Here is a 19,334-nt window from a genome sequence, read left to right on the forward strand (position 1 = left end):
TTAAATTTGTCTCAGTCATTTGTATAAACTCCTAACCTAGTGCACAGTCAGTATATTAAACTATCTTACACATAAGTGAACAATTATGATTTTAATTTTTGAAAGAATAATGAATTTTGCTCAGTAATTCATAGTTTTCTGATAGTTGGTCAACCCTCCCCATATTTAAACTTTAACCACTGTCCAAAGAAAGGAAGTATAAACGGGTGATCCATTTTGTGCTCTCATGGAGCCCTGGCATGAAATTTTGGGTAACGAATGATGGTGGCCTGACATCAAACCTTCTCTATTCCATTTTAACAAACATGGTATATAAAAATTTAAAATTAAAAAAAAATGCCTCTTGAAAGGTATGAATCAGTACTGAAAGAATGACCCAAAGAACAAAGTGTCTGGTAAATTTACTATATATAGTGTATACGTCATATATAGTTGGTATATATAGCTATGGTGTATAGTGTATATGTTTAATAGATATGGTATGTAGTGTATTTGTTTAATATACTCATATGTATATGTATGTGTGTACACACGCACACACACACACAGTAGGTTAATATGGAGATAAATCTCCTTTAGATGGGGCAAAACACTTAGAAATTCAAAACAGAATAAAAAGATGAAATCACTAACTCCAAATAATAAAGGTTTTTGACAAATCAATGTAACAGAATGAAAACAGGATTTGGAAGAAGGTAGAATGAAGCTGAAATGTCAGTTTCTTATTCTTTGACCACTAAGAATGTGTCTTTATTTTTTTAATCATCTAGTTACTTTCTATCACCTAAGTTCTCTACGCTGTGCTCGATTTTAGTAATATGAATAAGTACTCAGGACTATCTCAAAGTGGTGTTTATCTTTTATAAGTGTGAATTCAAAAGTAAAGTACAAAAATTATTATTGAATATTTAAAGTCATTCTACTCAAAAACAGTCTCTGTAATAGTATTGTTTCTGACTTTGACTTATATAACCTTTTTTCTCAAAAAATAATATATTTTAAGAAAACATTTTCCACTTTGGAACATATTTCTCATTTATAATAGGTTAAGTCTTTTTTATGTTTTCTATGTTTTAAGTTTTTTCTATGTTTGAAAATATATTTTATGGAATGAGCTTAGCCAATCTTATGATCATATTGTATTATTCATCAAAGACCAAAAAGCAAATATGTCTTGAAATGATGCATGAATTCCTGAGCAACAAGATGATATCATGTATTATTGAAGAAGAATAGTACTGAGAATGCAAAGAAATCAATGACCAAGTTTTTAGACTTAATATTTGCCCATGTATAGTTGAAATGAAAATGTGCAGAACATAGAAAGATAACCTTTTAAACAATCATTTCAGAGATGAACACAAAATACCAGAGATGATGCATCTCTCAAAGCATAAAGCTTTCCTTGAATTCATGTCTATATCCGACCTTCACATAGATTGCTCTTCTGCAACATTATGCCTCTCTACAACTGAATCGCATTTAGTTATGACTCAGCGCCTTATTTACTTCACTGATTGTATTAAGCCCACACAAATCACCAGAAAGCTTTAATTTGGTCTCCACAGGCTTTCTTTACTTCCCAGAAATGGTAACAAGGTATTTTAAATCCTCCCAAACCTAAGTACACAGGCTGCAACATCACTACTATTTGCCAAATAAATTACACTACAAATATAATTCTCATCTTCCTCTGCTGACTAGCAGAACTAGCCCAGGAAGAGAGAGGGAAAAAAGCAGAAGCACTTAATTTCTGTATTTTTACAACCCAGCTTTCAAGATCTTGATAAGGAAAGACTCAGTTGGGAGAAAAAAAAGATGCTGACCAGGCAGATAATAAGACTACTCTGATCAGTGGTATCCATGGGAACCACCAATACACATGGTGGAGGATGTCTGGAAAGGTAAGGTCAGAGAGCAATAGAAATTTACTGATGGACACATGCAATGGTACTAAATCATCATGTACTCCACTATTATTAACATGTATTTAGATTAGCAGAGAAACCTACATACCATAATTACAACCCCATAAAATCATCATATAATAATCACATAATCATAGTAATCCCATGGAGTATGTACTTAGTCCAATTCCATATATGAAGAAACTGAAGCCCAGAGACATTAGGTGTGCTTAAGACCCCAAAGATAACGGGAGATGGAGCAGAATTCATATAAAGGCAGATTTATTTAATTCCATGACTCATATACTTAATTTCCATGTTTTTTTCTCCCAAGCAGAATAAATGACATCAAATTTAAGACATATACTCAGTGAAATGTAGAAATGCTGAGTGCATCAATACAATATTGAGAATCAAGGATTAAAAGGGTATTGAATGAGGAGTTTAAAAAGAGCACTATAGTGGCAAGGCAAAAGGAAAAGGATCCATATAGGTCAGCACCTAATATATGGTAGTAAAGGTCAACTTAACCATGGAAGACTACAGGGAAGCCAGTGGAGAGCATAGCCTTATGCTGAGTAATAGCTCAAGGTTGAATGTTTACAGGCACCCAAAAAGTACTTGCTGATTCATTCTCTTTTCCCAGAATATGCAATTTCCTAGTGTATATTGGCTTTGTGTGCATTCCTTTTAAAAGGAGCATTTCAGTGATAATCCTTTTGAAAATTACAAGCTAATTCAACAAAATATTGCATGAACTAAAAAACCACACATAGGTTCCCATAAACCTCATACAACACTTGCCAAGGACATGCAAAAATAGGTGTTAAATATTAAAATAATTAAAAATCAGATCTTTTTTGTTCTAAATTTAAGCAAGTAGACAGTATCATTTGAAACATTGATATCAGTAATACTGGTAATAGTTTTAAAATTCTGAGTATAGTAAAGTCATCTTTAATGTGAACTTAAACTATTTTTATGACTACACAATGGACTCCCATAACAACTATAGGATGTAGGTAAATGTGGTTTTTAATCTAATAAACCACATATTCAGAGTTACTTTAAGACAGAGAGGTGAATCTTTTACCAAGTCAGTATCATAAAAGACCGATTAAAAACTGAATTATGCTGCCATAAGCACACTGAAAAGGCTGAAAGAGAAGAAAGTGATCTGCTATTACTGTGTGAAAAATATTTGGTAGGAAGAAAGAACACTTAGCCAACAACAAAAGAATAAATCTTTACTTCTGCTAAACACAGCTTTCATAGAAAGCTGTTAAAGACTCTTCTAAATAAAACAAGATTCAGAGCATCACATATTTCTAAAATATATAGTTTATGAGGTAACTTACACAAAGTACACAATTGTAGATATGGAGGTAAAAGACTTCAAAGCAAAAGGCTATAAAATTATGATATAGAGGTCTATAAACATCTGAATTTCAATCTATCCACAGTATTAGAGACCTGTTATTTTAAGAGTATAATTTGAATGAGATAAGGCAATGGCTTACCAATATAGGACCACAACAATAAATCACAGAGAACAAAGATTAAGCCATACAATTTGTATCTTCATTAAGTTAAAAAACAATGAATTTCCTTAAGAAAGATATTCCCTCTCTTTCCTGAAAAGTAAATATTTTTTAAAGGTATAATGCCTTGTTCCTTCTTACAATTAACGTAATTAAAAACATAAGTTACAGGTAGAAGGCATAATGACTGTTCATGCTCTAAAAGTCCTCAGCTCTTCCCAAGTACATTTTTAAAGCTTCCTTCAGTCATAATGCTGTGTCCTCTATTTCCTTTGTAATTTCCTATTATGGCTGGCCCAATCTTGGAACAGTACTAGGCATTTAAAAAGTACTTGGATAGATTGATTTGATTGAGTACTCTTGAAATTAGATTCCAAACATATCCTATTTTAATTCTTCTTGACGGGCAATTCTTCAATGAAAAGGTTTACTGTGAGATGCTTAAAAGAATGCATGCTGGTATTGTCCTTAACAGATACAGAATTTTTTATACTTTAATACTACATTGATGGTGGGTACTAAAGATGACAATAGGAAGATTATAAATCCAGATCTTTTGGGCCAGTCCTTAGAATATGGCAGATAGAAAGGAGAATTGATCCTGGGCTTACCAGTGGATTGCTAAATATCCCAGACTAGTGGAGGGAAGCAGATGGTCCAGACAGCCACTGAATGGACATCCAATATCCCTCCTGCTGTGTCAGTGTTTGGAGATGACCAGTCAGCTGCAGCATCTCTTCCTTCCAGCCCTTTGCACAAATGGCTGGGCACCAGTTACACTGAGCACTGGGCCTAGAGACTGGGATTCAAAGCCCAAAACTTGTTTTGATGTGGGAAAGAAAGGTGGAATGAATAAATAAATGACTGAATGAACAGAACTAAACCTGCATGATGTTCAGGTTTTCTTTCTTGGTCCCCTGGACCCACCAATCCTCAAGTTCAGTTTATTGTCAGGCAATTCAGAAAATAAGCTGGGTTGAAACTATCAAAATTGGTCCAGGAAAGTACAGGCTGATGAGGCATACACACTACAGTCCTATTCAAAGAAAGTTGCAGAATCCAATCTAAACATTTCCGAATTAGCAGATTTTTTTATCAGAGTAAAAATGTCCTATTAAAGCTGAGAGGAATATAAATTATGAGACTAAGCCCTGGAAGCAAGCATCAAATAGAGCAGCCATATAAATCATTCTTTTACATTTACATATTCTTTGAACAAGACTACTCAGATTTAGCCTATGGCACCAGAAATATTCAGAGAGAATGGTGATATGTTTGGAGAAGTGCATTTTCCTAGATAGATTTTCTTACACATTTTTGGCTCCACTGCTCTCCTGTTATCCCTTTTACACACATGATATAGATGTATATGTCTTTTACATATAACTATAGAGAAATAGGCTAATTCCATAAACTATAAATAAAAGCAGCCACATTGTTTTACACTTAATTTTATTTTGGAAGATGTATGAGGCAAATCTAACTGAAACCATCACTGTATTAAAATAAAATGTTTATTTTTTACAAAAGAGTTTTTGGGAGCAATCAGTATTCATGCTGGATATTCAAAGGAGTAATTTGAAGGTGGACCAGGATGACACTCAGATGATGAACAATCTTAACCATTACTGCTTTTTAAATTAAAAACAGCTTTTATACCTCTATTATTAATAATGGTTTGTTATGATATAGAATAGTTACGATGGGTACCCTTTTTCTTTCAAATAGAATCATTGTGACTCTATAGCATAATTCTGCCTTTAAACTTTTCTTAGTATGAATTTCATTTTCAGGTGTTTTTCTAATGAGAACAAATATTTCAAAAGGTTTTAACTGAATCTTGCCATTCAATATCAACACATGGTGCTTTACAGCCTTCCTGATATATCCAAGGAATGCAAGGGTTATACATGAATTCTTATTTCTGGCATACAACTTCCTATGTGAACATTTTTACAAATGCACTCCCCCTTACTTTCCCCTAACCTTGTTTTCTTGTAAATCCCTACCTTTCATGGACCAAAGTAGTGTTAGTCTCGATTAGAAGCCAACAATATAAACAACAGCTATTGCTTTCAGTAGAGAACATTTGTGTCTTTCACTCTACACATCTGTGCATCTATGTTTTATCCAATTTATAGATGACACAGACAACAATCTATAAGAGAGGAGTAAGGAAAGCAATCTAGCAACAGCTGTACTGATCCAGGTCAACTGAATCTGCAAAAGATTCTTTCTGGATTGTGGTGATAGTAATGAATTCTTTAGATTGCAGTGAATGGTTGGATGAGATAGCAGAACCAAGGACAGGTATCATATACCCTTTTAATTTATTTTGAAGTAGGCCACAGAAAACTAGGAGGCAATTTCAGCAAGTTCAGCCATCACTAAAGAGAAAGTAAATAATTATCATTTCTACAATCCTAAATTTCTAAATCTGGAAATGTGTTCTACAGAGTCATGAAACATTTCACCTATAGAGATGAAACTGATCTTGAAAATACATCATACTTGATTTTTTCATTATTTATAGATGAGAAAACCAAGGATGAAAGAACAAGAGTGATTTATGTAATCAACTGGTGTCAATCAACTAGATTGGAAGATTTTTACTATTCCAGGCTATCTAAAACCCATAAACATTAATAGTACTTATCAAAACATATAAACCTGCTATAATTTTCTATTCTCCAGGGTACTTGCTGAAGTCCTAGAATGCATTGTGTATTCTCTCTCATGTACATATGGTTAACAGATGTAGCAAGGAAAATAGGCCAGTGGTCTGAAGGTCTTGGTTTAGTTCTTTCTCTTGCTACACACTTGCACTGTGTAGGAGAATGACTTAACCACCCCTCTCTCAATTACTTCATCTATTTAGGAAAAACATTCAACTAGGTTTATATAATTTTCCACCTCTGTAATTTTCAAGGTTTTCAAAAATAACCCATATGATTTTTTTTTTCTTTTGTATATCTTCGAGAGTAAGCTTTATCTCAGCTACCAAAATAGCCTACCTACTGCCTGCCCAAAAAGTAACAAAAATAATCCTGAGTTAAGGTATGAAAAATTCTTTGCTCCTAGTTAACATTCCACAACTCAAAGGACAAAAGGTGAATAAGAGTTTATCAACAAATATATTCAAAAGAAAGGAAAAATAATTACTAAAATAGGTTGTTTAATTCCAGATTACTTTTATAAAAACAGTTATTTATTTTCTACTGTTCATTTACCTAAGAGTGCTGAGATTAATGTCACAGGCTACTGATAAAGATAAGAGATATAATCATTGATCTCAAGAAAGGAATATTGATCCTGTGTTATAACTAAGGTATCTACTTCTATGAACTAACTGTAAAAATAATTATTAAATATTTATTACTAAAAATAATTATTACTATGCAAAAAACTACTGTAACCAAAGCTACAAAGGAGCATTTTAATAGCACCAATGTTCTAATACTACTTAAGGGTTAATAGGGTGCTTATCTTTAGATCCTTCTCCCATTAAATGCTGATAGTAGAAGATAAAGTAAATAAAAAAATTAAATTTGTAAAAGTAAAAATCATCTCTTAAGTGTGGCTGGTTGGAAGAAATTCTAACAACAAAATAAATTGAGCATTTCAGATTATTAGGTTTTTTCTTTATTATTACCAAATACCTATATCCTTGATGGTACCGTTATTCAAGGATCAGACTTTCAAATTCAAACAAATAAAAACACACAGCTCAAAACCATGAATATTTTAGAAGTTCATCAAGAGTGCTAATGTGTAAACGATCAGGAATAACCGTATCATTGAATCTTTTGTCCTTCTTCAGAAAGTAAAAAAAAACCAAATAAGCTAATTTAAGACCCTCTGGGTTATAGATTTTAATTGTATTGCAGCAAAGACAGGAGCATAGAAAAATTGGCCATCCTTGATGGCACAACTGCGGTTTTCTCCTAAATGACTTTCTCAAAACATTTAAGAAACTATCCAAATTATTTCTTGTTCTTCTTCAGTTGAATATTTTCCTCTTTTTTTCAAACCAATCAATTATAGAAAGAGCTCTAGAAAGAATTATTTTTATTTCTAAAATTAGCCAAGATCTTTCTTCATATTGAATGTGGAAACAAGTTAGCTCCAGAGCTTCCTAGAACTTATTTCAGGTTCATTACCCAGAGCAGACCATCAAAATAACTGGTCCAGAACATCCTGTTAGTATCAGAAACCATCAGGCAAACTGTCAAACTCTTTATTCTTTCTTGACAAATATCTAGTGGTCTCTGTCTCTGAAACTTAAAACTTATTTCCTCTTTCAATTTGCTTTCAGTGACACAAATTCTTTCAAGTAGTTCTTTCTGAGAGAGATTTTTCTTCCAGAACTGAGCTGGCAGCAGAATGGCTACACAAAGCTATATGTGAACAGATTAATGGTAGTATTTTAAAAATCGTCTTTGCTTTTCAAACTGTAGTCTAAACAAGGCGTGAGGGACATATGCTTTAGACTTTGTAATTCCCCTCTACCCATTGTGTTGTCTTCTCTATCTCCACACTTTTCAAAGTGAATTTTTAAAAGGGATGGATGTTTTAGCATGTCTTCAAAGTTAATTTACAATTATTAATATATAATCAGAAAAAAACACAAAAATAAATCTGTCCTCATTTTTTTTCCTGCTCTCATTCCAGTTATTAAAACTGAGTTTAATGAATAATATTTTTTCACATTATTGGGCTTTCCCCAAATTCTACTTTATTATTTTGCATACTGCTTTATGAATTATAATATTAATTTAGACAGTTTTTGAATGTTTCAATAGAAAATTTACCAACATATACATTTTTGCAGATTCCAAATTCCCATAACAATTCTGATTTTAAAATACAAATAACTACATGTTTTTATTAAACTTTTTAAATTGGTATTTACTTACTAGTATTAAAATCCCCTATTAATATAAGCACCATTTTCTATGCAAAAGCACCTTTTACTAAAACACTTCTATTCATTTCCCTAAAATAATATTTCTTCACTCCATCAAATTATTAAGAAGGAGGAAAACCCATTAGAACACTGATCGTTCTACCTGTTTCTTACTGACACGATAAACATAAGTTTCAACAGTGGCCAATGCTACTGGTCAAAAGCATATTCCAAAAAAGGTTACCTGTACATCATGCAGATGCTAAATTAGATAAAAAGTATTTTCATCTTTGTATTTCCAAAAACATTTATATTTATTTCATTTCCCTTATCCTTTCAATATTTGTCTTTAAAAGTTTCCTGCCAAACTTTAGTACTTTAAATATCTCGTCCATCTTTTCTTCTGCCAAATCAATCCTCTTTAAGTTTTTTGAAGAAACAAGTGCTTCATTTCATTAAATTTAGTATAGGTATCTTTAGTCTAAATATATTATCACAATAAAACATAAACTAGATTAGCAGAAAATAGTTTCATGAACAATGAGTGCTTCACCAATCAAAAGGCAATTTCATCAGAATAATAGCATCAAAAATAAAATTCTATTACTCTTAAATCTTTCAATCAAAACCTTCATTCATACAAATGATCATTCCAGTATAATAAAAATATTTCTATTTATATGATTTGTACTTATGAAAAATGTTAATTTACTCAAGTATAAAGAAAGAATGGAGGCAAATGCTTTAATATTTGGCACATTATGTTAGGATCCCAGTGTAAAACCTTTTACTTGCATGTAGTGACTACAGGTATTCTTTCCACCAATGCGTTCTTCATGAATACACCAAAAACGTCATCACATGTTATAACAACACTCAAGGTGGCCCTTATCTCAAAAAAGTTGAAGCTAAACATTTAGATAGAAAGTCATATTTTTAAGGAATGTTTAATTTGCCCTGTAGTCATAAAATGTTATAAAGCTTTTCCTGTAAATATTTATATTCATTTTCATACGTATTTCAATTAAAACAACAACTTTCCACACTCTGCCCTTTCAGAAGTGGAATTCAGGATTAACATTTACAAAACAGCTACAAAACATCTACAAAACAGCAATGCAGCAAAGACGCAAAAATGATGCCCAGATTGATGGCTCTTTACAAATCTAATTCTACTGCCATTTGAATTGAACCAAAAAACAAACAAAATAAAAACTGGACTGCTGATAGACCTTACCTTCTTGAACTGCTTGAAAAGGGTTGCTTCCATCAACAAATGTCACCGAAAATGTGATTTTCTCAGTCTGTAAAATCTCCTCATTCTGGTTGAGGTCACCAACTGCTGTGCGAAACACCTCATCATCCTTTTTGGCAGATTCATCAAAAATTGCTCCTAGAAAGAAGTGAGTGTTGCCATTAAACAATAATATAAATATTCTGTCATGCTCTCTGGAGATATGCCAAAGAGACTTATATATTTGAAAAATGTATACTTTCACTTAAAGCATGCAGTTTATTTATTACTGAAACACATTGTACTGGAAGCAGTATGATAGCTAAGCACGAATGTAGTTACTTCTTCCAAATGGAAATGATGAATAGTACATCAAATTGTTATTTCAGGAAGAGCTTTGGTAAGACAATATAATAAGTCCAAAAGCTCTTGCAGAACAAAGTGGCTAATACATTAGACATCTCATATCATAATATCTTCAGGAGTTCATAGTTTGAGGAATATTTTTCTGAATATCAGAAGTTAAAATCAAGAAACTGAGAGCCATTCACACTGTGTACAAGGATCAGACTTCTATTGTGATCTTAATTTTTTTTTTCATTTTTCTTTATACTTCCTTTCTTTTTCTCTTGAACAAGGGTTTCAGTATCTTTTACAGTAGTAAATTCAATAACATTTATAGAAAATTTAAGCACATACAAACCTCTGAGCACAGGTAATTTAAGAAATACTTCCTGAAGAATTAATAAAAGTCCTGGTGGGTAATTATGGCCTTTTTCACTCATATACAATAATAATGATGATAAGAGTTGTAGCTAACTTTTATCTGAATGATTGCCCATCAGCAGGGTATTGGTAAAATACACCAGTTCTAGGAGTAAACTGATTCCAAATTCTGACTGCCACTTGTTAAGCACGTGACCTTGAACAGGGGATTCAAATTCTAAGACCCACATTCCACATTTGTAAAATCTAAAAGTAATATCTATCTATAAGAGTTATTAACTGCTTTAAATAAGTTTATCCATGTAAAATGTAAATAAATTGTGCTAACTGAATAGTAAATTTTCAATAAACACTAGTGTTTTCTTATTTTTAGATACTGTAATCCAACATTTTCTGTTAATATTTTTCCATATTGCAGAATCTCATTCAATCCTTAAAATATTTATATGATACACATACTACTACATACACATACAGTTATTAAAATTAAGTTTCAGTGCAAGGAATATGTCAAAGGAACAAGGGCCAGAGTCCTTGACTCCAGTGTCCTTGCTCTAAATCACTATGGGATACTGCCTTTCAGGATTATACACATAAGAATAAAAGTATTTTTATGAGGATCCTGACTTTATTGTAAATCTGGGAGATTCTTTCCCTTCTGGTCACACATGCCTTATTTGTGTTCATTCTGATTCTGCCAGTTCTAAGCAGGAACACGTTTTTAAATTATTTTAAATTATAAACACTGGACCAATGTACTTTTTTGCCTTTTTGAGTGAACCAAATGAATTTCCTCCTGACAAAAAAAGACATACGTCCCAAGGTCAATAACACGATAAGGGAATGACTACACATACATATCCACATATACATAATATTGTTTCTGACTATAATATTCTTTGTAGTGTGTAAATATAGAAACAAAACTGTGTTTATATTAAAATGTCTTTTTTCATATGTAAATACTATATGGGTATTAAACACATACATATAAACAGACTATATATACAGACACAAATATACATACACATGTTTGTATCTATACACATCCAACACATATGTGTACATAGAAGCAGACATTCTACATTAGCCAGTCTGTTGATTTTATGCATTTGTGACTAAAGCCCAAAGCCTTCTAGTGAAAGACAGATCATGATATTAAACATGCATTATTAGAGTCAATACATGATAAAGCAAGGGTGAAACTATGTCTATTTCTGACAAGTATGGCAGGTTACTTTTGCCCTCTTCACCTTAAATGGTCTCATGATGGGGAGGCAATTATTAATTTTCACTAGCGAAGGCAGAGTGTCTAACAGGCTTTTTGTGTGAATCTAGTTTTCTCTTATCCCTGCTCTTTTATATTTGCATGGAATGTACTAACTTTGACCAGCCTCTTCAAACCCTTGCTTTCTATTTCTTATAGTGTATTTTGAATACCTGTCCACAGCTAAGAGCATGAGAAAGGACAAAGAATTTTTTAATTGATATATAAAGTAATTCCTATTTACATTATGTGTCTATTAGTTAGGAAATTAATATTTTATTAATTTAATCAAACATATTTTATAGTTGTTAACTTTTGCCCTCGCATATCACTTCTGAAACAGGATGAAATCTACTTTAGAAACAGTTTTTGTGAAATTAGTCAGACAATAAATGTTAGATATATCTTGCTCATTTTAAGCCACATTCATGAAGATGCATTTTAATTTGTGATAATTGTTATTAGAATCTAGATTAATCATTACACTGAAATTTATTACTATCAGATTCAGATATACAAAATTTCTTTAGCGGTTTGTTAGAAAGTGTGATATAAATGTACTATAATTGGAGCTGAAATAACCAATTCATTTTAAACCAGATAATCCAAATGTCTACCCACAAAGAAGTGATGTATGTTTATATAAAGATGCTTCAGCTTGTCATGGATTCTAAATGGGTCTTTTAAAAGAAGAGTTCCTAATCAACCTTGTTTTAAAGCAGGTGATATTATTGACTTCTGCTGAGTATTGGTAACACATTTTCAATGGAAGCATTTAACTGTTACCTGACAGAACACTTAAGACTGCCTTAAACACTAAACCTGACTTAGATGGCAGAAACCTACGAAAATGATAGCAAATTAGTCAATTCCATTCTGAATTAAGATACACTGAAAGGAAATGCAGAAAAGAAGCAGCTCATCTTTCTGCAAACAGCAAGAAGTAAATAGAAGAAAGTTTCATCTTACTGCACACAGCATAACCAAAGAACAGGAAATCCTATCAACATTTCAAATCCAGTTATTTATTTACTTTTTTTCTTCAGCTATAAAATCTCATCTTAGATTTGGCTTTTAACCAAAAGAGTACATGCAGCATTTTGTATTAAGCACAACTATTCTGAAAACAGCCCAGTGAGTTCCACACGCAGAATCTCACACAAAAAAGATTCTTTATTTCACGCACTTTCCATAGTATAGCGATGCCATCTTTTTATCCTTTCTATCAATGCACATATATTATAAGTCTAATCCGATACCAAACATCTTAGATTTACTGTTTTTGAAATTTTATAGAGTCCCTCGAATGCAACATTCGTAACTATATAGTTAACATGATGACACAGCATCTAGTTCTTTCCCAGGTATTTTTATCAGCATTTTTTAACTGTTAGTTTTATTTTACAAACTTGAGGTGCAAAACAGATTCAACTTATTGTCCAGGTGAAATAATTCTTCCACCAATTACACACACACACACACACACACACACACACACACACACACACAAAGTCTGATCAACAGATTATACACTATTTACACTCCACACTGGTCAAACTGGAAGGAAGAATAATCAAGCAATAAGCAGACTAGGAACACCTCCTAAACATTCCCATTATACCAATTTGTAATCAGTCATTTCATTATTAGGGATTGATGATCTGCTCCTTCCGTGAGGGGGAAAAAGGCTTTACTTATCCTTATACAAAGAGAGTGACATATACTGGCAATGATATATACATTTTGTTTTGTTTTATTTTGAATTAATTTGAGAGAGAGACAGAGAGAGAGAGAGAAAGAGAGGGAGAGCTTGTTGAGGGAAGGGAGAAAGATAGACTCCCAAACAGACTCCCTGCTGCGTGTGAAGCCCAACGTGGGGCTTGAACCCACAACCCTGAGATCATGACATGAGCCGAAATCGAGTTGGACACTTAACCGGCTCAGCCACCCAGGAGCCCCATATATATGTTTTTAAATACAAACGACAACATGTTTACTTGTCTTCTTAAATCTTATATCTTAGATAGTAAAGAATTAAAGTTTATAGTAATATTAAAACCATACTGACATCTTTTTTTTTTCCTTGTTGTGTAAGGTCATCTGTACAAGTCAGTATTTTATACCATAAAAACTTTTTACACAAATTCATATTTGCAAATATGTTTGCTAAGTAAAACATTATTAGAAGTTACTAACCTGACCAACTCCATAATTCCCACAAACATTAGAAGCTTTAAGAAACATTAAGCTTATGGGACACCTGGGTGGCTCAGCATTAAGCCTCTGCCTTAGGTTCAGGTCATGATCCCAGCATTCTGGGATTGAGCCCTGAGTCAGGCTCCCTGCTCAGCGGGAAGCCTGCTTCTCCCTCTCCCACTCCCCCTGCTTGTGTTCCCTCTCTCACTGTCTCTTTCTGTCAAATAAATAAATAAAATCGTTTAAAAAAAAAGAAACATTAAGCTTAGAAGCATTTTTACCTTCGTGTCTTTATTCATGGTGTTGACTCTATAATGGATGTATGTATGCTTGTTTCATTAGAAAAATATTCTTTCCTGGGTCATAGAAACTATTTTTATACTTTGTGTATAAAAGGGAGCCTGGATATATTAGAATTAGTCAAGAAATAGTAATTGATTGATTTTTCCTTATGTTTAATTAGGCATAATATTATTTTTAAAAAAAGACAACTAGATTCAAAGACAGGAGCAAAAATGTGAGTTACAACTAACTCTGAATTAAAACAAAAGTAGACTTACTAATGTACTTGCAGGTGAATTTATTATCACAGTCATTATCATGACTCCAGAATACCCAAATTATTCAGCAAGGTATTAATCATACACTTGTATTTTTAGTTTGAATATTTATATTCTTTTTTTTTCTTATACATATAAGAGGCAAATGGAAGAAACATTGTTTAGTTAGTAAGATAATGGAGGAAAGAAAATGTCTTCATCTAGATCAGAGTTTTCTCTAAAAATATTGAGAAATGTTTTGATACATGTTTGAAGAAATTTTTCTAGTCAGAATTATTGGATGATCTTTGTCTCAAATTTTATATAACTAATATACCATATAACTTTTAAAATAAATAATTCTAAATATTGAAAGGAGTATCAACACATCTACATTACCCTTACATGATCAATGTTTAAAACCTTATCATCTAAAAAGACATGTTATGAAACAACTGCCCAAAGTACATGGTTGGATATCAGAGTTGCAAATAAAATCAGAGAGAGCTCATCTTTTTTCAGTAATGAAGTTCAAAAATCTTCATTTAATTTTGCCTAATATATATAAACTCTTTATGGTATGTAGCTTTAAAAAAGAATAAGCTTTTCAAAGGTGCTCTATGAAATGAATCTATTTTTCTTTGAAGCAACAGAATAGATTCTCCTGGCTTCTCTCTCTCTGCATTTTTTCCTCTTCTCTTTTTTCTTCCCATATATTCATGCATCCATCCATCCACCCCTCAAAATAACCTTCCCTCAACACAGAGATAATCATCAAAGCCAAGCCATGTTGTTTCTTAACAAATAATTTGCTGACAAGACAGCTGAAATCTATTACATGTTGAATCAGACCATAGCAAAATTAAGATGCCTTGATAAGATCACAATAGAAGTGGGCAACTGGGGATTTCATAGACTCACAGATGAAAGAAATTTTAAAGATGGTTTATACAAACTCCATTTCTTCAGAAAATGTAGTGAAAAGAGTTCAAGTGATTTAATAAAATTACACAGCCAAAAGTTAGAAGGAATAGAGTAGGAATTTAGATTTTCTGGTTTCAAGTTTGGAGATATTTCTTCCATATTATGTTTTTTTTCTTCATTTCAAGCATTTACTTTATGAAAAAAACATACACATATATAATGTCAGGTATAAGTATGCATATATGCTATATATAACAAGCTATATCATTCATATATGTGTACGTGTGTGTGTGGGTACACATACACATTCAATAACTATAACTACCTCTGGTGATTAACATATCAAATTCATTTGCCATAAACTATGAAGTACTGAAAATTGAAGAATCATAGCAAAACTTGAACATAAGACTATTTTTACATAAAATGTATTGCATTTGCCCTAGAGGCATAAACGATTCAATAAAGAGAAAAAAGCAAAAATCTCTGCTTTGGGAAAATTTACTGGTCATAGTAGAATTATAGTTTTTCAGAGCTATTCAGAATTGTTAAATCATCATTTTTCTTCACTGTTTGGATACTATTATTCACAAGTAGGTGGTTTTTTCTTAATTCTAATAATGCACTCTATATACACGAGTTGTTTGTTGCACAGATATCCAAATCAAGAGATCTTTAACTTTTTTTACATCTACTATGGTATTCCCACTATGTCAAGGGAAATTATACATACATTTCAAAAGAACAACAAATAATGGAAGACATTATAAATACCTCAAAAATCGGATTTCCCTTTTATTTCACCCTCTATTTAAATTGCTCTCAGTTCACAGAAGAAACAAAGTTAAACACGTTCCATACTACTAGGCAACAAGACAAATTAGCAGAATTGTGACCAAATGAAATAAACATTTTCTATACAATTTAGCATCTCCACTTGAGCATACAGACTACCATTTCAGTGGGATATTATTACAATGAAGGTAGTGTGTTTATGTGTATGCCTGCGTGTATGCATATGTGTAGATGTATAAAACTATCTGTCCGGATAATATTAATTACTTTGAAATATCCTCTGTAATTTAATTCTCTATTATAAATGTTTTCTGCAGTCCCTTCTTATTCAACAGAAATATTCCCAATAGGCTCTATGCTAATACCTTGACAGGCATGAAGTGGGGTTTTTAGAACTCCTTCTTTCATCAAGAGGTATATTTTCCTCAGTTCACCTTATCTAATCATCACACTCTGACTAAGGAAGTAAATCAAAACAATAATTCTAATTGGAAAGGAAGTGCTGGATATACACCAAATTCATGACAATTAGCAAATATTATTCTGAATCACAGAAAATTTTACTCTGTTGTGTTTCTATCAAGTTTATAATAATTGAAATAATAACAGTGAAAGCAATTAACATGTGTTAGTAATATGAACTGTACTAAGTGGTTAACTGGCATTATATCATTTAGTTTTGATGAAAAACCTCTGATGGAAAATGAGGCTCAGATTAAGTAACCTTCCTGAGACCTTAAGCTTGTAATGACTGGCAGAATTAACAGCTTTCCATTTAAAAACCTTCCTTAAAAAATTGAGTTTAATATACAGGAATATATTCATTATTATAAATTTCTGTATTACCAAGTGATAGGAACAATTTTACTTTCATAACTATCACAATAAAATTTTTGTATGTTAAAATTCTCAAATAGGTTTTAATTTTTTGTTGGAGAAATTTTTATTAACTAGGATTAGCTTATAAAAGTTTCCAAATAATATTTTTTGCATAATTTTTGTAGATGCAGTATTTACCACAATGATTTAAACTGTTCTATTTAAAGAGTAATTAGCTCATGTATTCACCCAATTTTTGCTCAAACTTTATGTTTAATTTCTCTTTTTCAATAATCTCACATATACAAGGAATTAAATCGAGGCAAATTTTTAAACATTAGGTTAAATGGTAATTTTTACAGAGTAAAACAGAGTAATGTTAAGTGGATTCTAGTAACATATGCATTTTGATATGTTCTTAAATGCAGGGTTCAGAACAAATCTCTAGCCTTTCATTTTTTAAAGAGTTAGAATTTTTTTTTCACTTTGGTGACTAATGATCCTGATAGAATGACAATGCCAGAGTCATTTATGTATTAAAGGACTTTAATAATTTACTTGGGTATATAATATTCAAATTGTGACCAGGTATAGAAACTAACTGCTTCATTATCTCCCAGTGTTTAATGATTACTTGGCACTTTGTTCTCAGAGTTCAAAGTACATTATAATATTAACTTCCACTTTACCCACCATAATTATCTAGTTTATACGTGAGCATCATTCTTGTTTTAAAAATAGATAATCAAGTTCAAAGAGGATAGTGCCAAGATCACAGAATTAGTTAGGGATATGGTGTAGAAAGATATAACTGTAAAGAGATAAAATCCCATGCAGACCATTAAAATGATTATACATAAATACTTGAAGGCATATTATAAATTTTGAAATATTTTTATATTGTAGATACCTTTAAATTTTCATTTTTTCTCAAAATATTATGATAAAGTGACAAGAGCAATTCATAGACCAAAAAGTCAAATTTTCAATGACTGTCCTGAGATTTCAGACAAGGGCATTTATGTTAGAGTTTATGTTGTAACATTTCATCACAGTGTGAGCTAAGTCAAATTCATGAAGGGGTTCTTCATTGTAACAAAGGCCTTTTACTCAGCCCAAATCTCCAATAACATTTGAATTCATATTTCATTTGGAATTTTTGTAAAGTTATACAGAAACCCAAAGCAATTTACACTGATAATACTTTCAATTGAATATTTGACTTTGTTGTATGTTTTATAGAAGTCTGTGGAACAAAAGGAAATGCAGGTTGCTTAACAAACAGATAATCTGACTCTTCCATGTGGAGGATAACAGGAAGCTAATCTTTAACATAATCATTTTATGTTGGAACATAAATACTCTTTGATTAGATTATGCATTTTTATGTAAGTCTGGTGTTTGGGGAACAAATATTACAAATTAGGTCTTCTATTAAGAATTATTTATAATTTTCAAAAGACTACTAAATATTGAGAGATCAATAATCAGTATTATTTTCTTTATAAAAATAGCACTATTGGGGCTCCTGGGTGGCTCAGTCAGTTGAGCATCAGCCTCTAGGTTTTGGCTCAGGTCATGATCTCTTATGGGTCCTGGGAGTGAGCCCCGCATTGGACATAAGCTCAGCGGGGAGTCTGCTTGAAGATTCTCCCTCCAGCCCTCCCCCAACTTTCATGTGCTCACAGGCTCTCTCTCTCTCCCTAAAATCAATAAATAAATCTTTTCAAAAAAATAGCACTATTTACAAAGGATTCTGGGAAGATCGTGGAGTAGGAAGCATCAGGAATTTTTTTCCCTATTTAGACAACAATTGCATTGGCAGATTCTGTCTGATAACTATTTTGGAAGTCTGAATATATTGATGGATTGCAACTTCCAGAGGAAGGCTTTGAGGGTAAATTGTGGTTAATTTTGGTCAATTTCAGCCTTTAGGGCAGTAACAGCTACCCATCTTCCACCCCTCAGCCATTTGGTAAGCAGTTTTAAGTGTAAGCCTTTCCAGGAGCAACTTGCACACAGTTTGTGGGAGCCAGGGTGGGCAAAAAGAATTCCGCCCTCCAAATACAGGGGATCTGCACTCTGCCACAGATGGCTGATTGCTGCTTCTGATCTTAGAGGTATAAAAAGAGACTGGAAGCCAGTGTTGTACTCGCCTCCACTGTTGCATGCTCCTCCCTCTCTGGTTGAAGTGACTTCCAAAAGATTAAAAAGTCACCACTCACATAATCCCCCTTCATTTTTCTTTTTTTCTCCTTTGGGAGCCAAACATTACCAATGGACATTTAGAAACATATTATCTATTTTTAAAACAAGAATGATGCTCATGTATAAACTAGATAATTATGGTGGGTAAAGTGGAAGTTAATATTATAATGTACTTTGAACTCTTTCCTACATACACAGGAAAATTAAAAAGTCAATGCACATGCCCAGTAAAAGGTGCAGGTTGAGACAAGAACTGAAAAGACTTTAAATTT

The 19,334-nt window shown here is 32.2% G+C and overlaps 1 protein-coding gene across 2 annotated transcripts in view; it reads right to left on the reverse strand.

Annotated features, from left to right (window-relative positions):
• Positions 1–19,334, reverse strand: part of GRID2 (glutamate ionotropic receptor delta type subunit 2) — a 1,348,780-nt gene that overhangs the window by 1,074,174 nt on the left and 255,272 nt on the right. For both annotated transcript variants that reach the window (XM_087863984.1, XM_045791965.2), the window contains exon 2: positions 9,592–9,747. In XM_087863984.1, coding sequence (XP_087720110.1) covers positions 9,592–9,747 — 156 coding nt within the window. The remainder of the gene's footprint in view (positions 1–9,591; positions 9,748–19,334) is intronic.

The sequence above is a fragment of the Ursus americanus genome, chromosome 8 (assembly GCF_024610735.1).
Source record: "Ursus americanus isolate L20-20 chromosome 8, mUrsAme1.1.p, whole genome shotgun sequence".
NCBI classification, from domain to species: domain Eukaryota; kingdom Metazoa; phylum Chordata; class Mammalia; order Carnivora; family Ursidae; genus Ursus; species Ursus americanus.